This window comes from Anolis sagrei, chromosome Y (assembly GCF_037176765.1).
Source record: "Anolis sagrei isolate rAnoSag1 chromosome Y, rAnoSag1.mat, whole genome shotgun sequence".
Taxonomy (NCBI): Eukaryota; Metazoa; Chordata; class Lepidosauria; order Squamata; family Dactyloidae; genus Anolis; species Anolis sagrei.
The window spans coordinates 32,664,400-32,667,485 of NC_090035.1; the positions used below are offsets into that span (position 1 = coordinate 32,664,400).

Consider the following 3,086-nt stretch of genomic DNA (forward strand, 5'->3'; position numbering starts at 1 on the left):
CTTCTGTTTGGGGGCATTAAGGTTTGCTTCCAAATCGTGCCCAAATCTCCTCTAATGGGAGCAACATTGCAAAAGATCATTACAAAGATCTCAAGTCCTTTAGGACCACCAAAATATTGCCATACTGGCACAAAATACGCAAAACATGTCTGTGTTTGTTACAAAATGGTCACCAGTGGAGTGGGTGCCTCATGCCCTGGCAATTTGCACCGAGGCACATAAGAAGTCCGGATATATCAGCACAATCTCTGACATTGTGCCCAATGTGCATCAGAGAGGCTAATGTGCATCCGGTCTGCGCCAGAGCATCCTTGCTTGGATATGTGTCTTTGGAGGTCACTGGCCAGGTATTGCGTCATTTCGACACCATCACTAAGGATTTGGAAGGTTGTAAGAAGTAGAGTATGATGAAAGGTTTAGGCTAATTATAAAAATAAGGAGGAGAAGGAAGAGGGGTAGTGATGGAGTAAGAAGAAGAAGGAGGAAGAAGAAAAGGAAAAGGAGGAAGATGAAGTGGGGAAAAAGAGGACGTTGTGGTAGTGGTAATGGAGGAGGAATATGAAGAAGCAGAGGAGGAGGAGAAAGAGGAGGAGGAGATACAAAAAGGTGGAGAGGAGGAGTGCGGTGATGCTAGCCCAATTGTAATGGTTGTACACCCATTGTACAGGGCTGCCACCAATTGTAAATGTCTGCACGCACCAGTTGTACAATTGTGCTAATTGCGAAGGTGCTGCAATTACAACAACAGACAGGGTATAGGGCTTTTAACTTTAAAGAACCCACCCACTGTCACTAATTGTATAGACTGTTCTTAAATTTTGCCACCGAGTATACAGGTGTGGATGATTATAGATGTAATTCATGTAACTGCCACCAACGTGAGGCAATGCCGATGAGAACTGGCTCCCCAGACAAATGGAGATGACACGGTCTTCAAACAAAAGTTAATAAGTTTATTTTGTACAAAGGGTATGGTTGCAGGCTGGTAGTTAACTTGGAATAACTTAGAGAACCTTTGTATGTAACTTGGTTTGCAATACAGTTCACACTTCTGGATGATACAACTTGTAACTGACTTTTACTGTGGTGAAGCACTTTCTTTAACAATGTTTCCTGAGGTGAATAGCCTTCTTATTTTATCCTTTCTTGATCAAATCCTAGATCCCTAGTTCTTTCCTAACTAGTGATCTAAACAAGCTTCCCTTAGCCCTCTCCGACTAATGAAAGTAATTAGGTTTCCCCCTTCAGCCTTCCTAGACTAAAGAAACCTCTGGCTGTTCACACCCACTGCTTCTCCTCTCTCCACTCTCAACTGCTCCCTCCCACTCCAAACCCCCAACTGAACTGCTTCATTTCAAAACGCAGCTAACACTTTCTTGCTAGGCTCTGCCCACTTCTCCTCTCTGAGCTAGCCTGCCTGGTTTCCTTGGCAACACCCAGTGGATACAACTAGTTGGCTCTAGCTTCAGCTATTGTTACCAAAACATATATTTTCTAACTGTTAAACATTTATACAGTATCAATAACTTCTGTATAAGGAGGAAGAGAAAGAGAAGAGAGGAGAAAGAGGAGAAGGAGGAGGAAGAAAAAGAGGTTGTGGTAGTGGTAATGGAGGAGGAATATGAAGAAGCAGAGGAGGAGGAGAAAGAGGAGAAGGAAGAGGTTGGGGTAGTGGTAACAGAGGAAGAATATGAAGGAAAAGCAGAAAAGGCAAAAAAAGGAGAGGAGGAAAAGAAAGAGAAGAGAGGGGAAAGAAAAGGATGAGGAGGAGGAAGAGGAGGTGATAGTGGAGGAGGAAGATGATGAACCGGAGTAGGGGAAAGAAGAATATGAAAGGAATGATGATGATGATGAGGAGGAGGAGGAGGAGGAGGAGGAGGAGGAAGAAGAGATGGAGGAGGAGGAAAGAGAGGAGGTGGTAGTGGAGAAGGAAGATGATGAAGAACCAGAGGAGACTGAAAATAAAAAGAAGAATAAGAGAGGAAGAACAAGGAAGAAGAGGAGGAAGAAGAAGAAGAGGAAGAAGGAAGGAGGAGGAGGAGGAGACATGGAGGAGGAGAGAAGGTGATAGTGGAGAAGATGAGGAAGAACCAGAGGAGGAGAATGAAAATAGAAAGAAGAATAAGAGTAGAAAGACAGGGGAGAAGAAGAAGAAGCAGAAGCAGAAGCAGAAGCAGAAGAGATGGAGGAGGAGAAAGAAGAGAAGGTGGTAGTGGAGAAGGAAGATGAAGAAAAACCAGGGGAGGAGATGAAAATAAAAAGAGTAAGAGAGGAGGGACAAAGAAGAAGAGGAGTAGAAAAGAGACGGAGGAGGAGGAGGAAGAGGAGGAGGAGGAGGAGGAGGAGGAGGAGGAGGAGGAGGAGGGAGAAGAATGTAGAAGAAGAGAAGGAGGAGGAAAAAAAGAGACGGGGAAGGAGGAAAAAGGAGAAAGGAGAGGAAAAGAAGCAGAGTAGTAAGACAAATAACAAAAATAAAGGGAGAATATAAGTAGAGAAAGAAGAGTTGGTGATAGTTGTTGTGAAGGACAAAGACGATAAAGCAGCAGGAGGAAAAGAAGAAGAAAGGATGAATGAAAAAGAGGAGGAGGAAGAGGGAGGAAGAAGAAAGAAGTGGAAAGAAGAGGAAGATACCAATGATGTTTGGTGCAGGCAATGGCCTTTGTGAACAACACATACTGAGCCCGAGCGCGGCGGGGAGCCCCGCCTTCACATTGGTGTGAGCTGCAGCAGAGAGTTCCGCAGTTCCTGGACCAAGCTTTTGGGACCAACAGATGAAATGCGCCCCAGCAGCTAGCTCAAAAGCCAGGAATGCTTGCAGTTTCACCCAGCCTTCCCCTTCCCTTTACTTTGTATCCTTCCCCTAATAAAAGTACTTGAAACTTGCAACTTTCTATCTTTCCGCATGCTACTTTTGTACCCTTTCTTGACTCAAACCAAATAACAATGCAATAGACCTTTTTTGGGCTCCGGAGAGCCGTGAGCCCGCGGGAGGCACCTTCGGGCGCCCCCCGGACCCCGAATCTGCGTTCGCCTAGATCGCGGATACGGAAACCGCCATTTCAGACCCCCTTATCCACGAAAACACC

The 3,086-nt window shown here is 45.2% G+C and overlaps 1 protein-coding gene across 1 annotated transcript; it reads left to right on the forward strand.

The window, feature by feature from the left end:
- Nucleotides 1–545: 545 nt before the first annotated feature.
- Nucleotides 546–2,068, forward strand: LOC137095582 (mitotic apparatus protein p62-like). The gene is made up of 3 exons (XM_067462362.1): nucleotides 546–661; nucleotides 1,518–1,710; nucleotides 1,817–2,068. Exons 1-3 carry the CDS (start codon nucleotides 546–548, stop codon nucleotides 2,066–2,068), a joined length of 561 nt encoding a protein of 186 aa, XP_067318463.1.
- The last annotated feature ends 1,018 nt before the right edge of the window (nucleotides 2,069–3,086 follow it).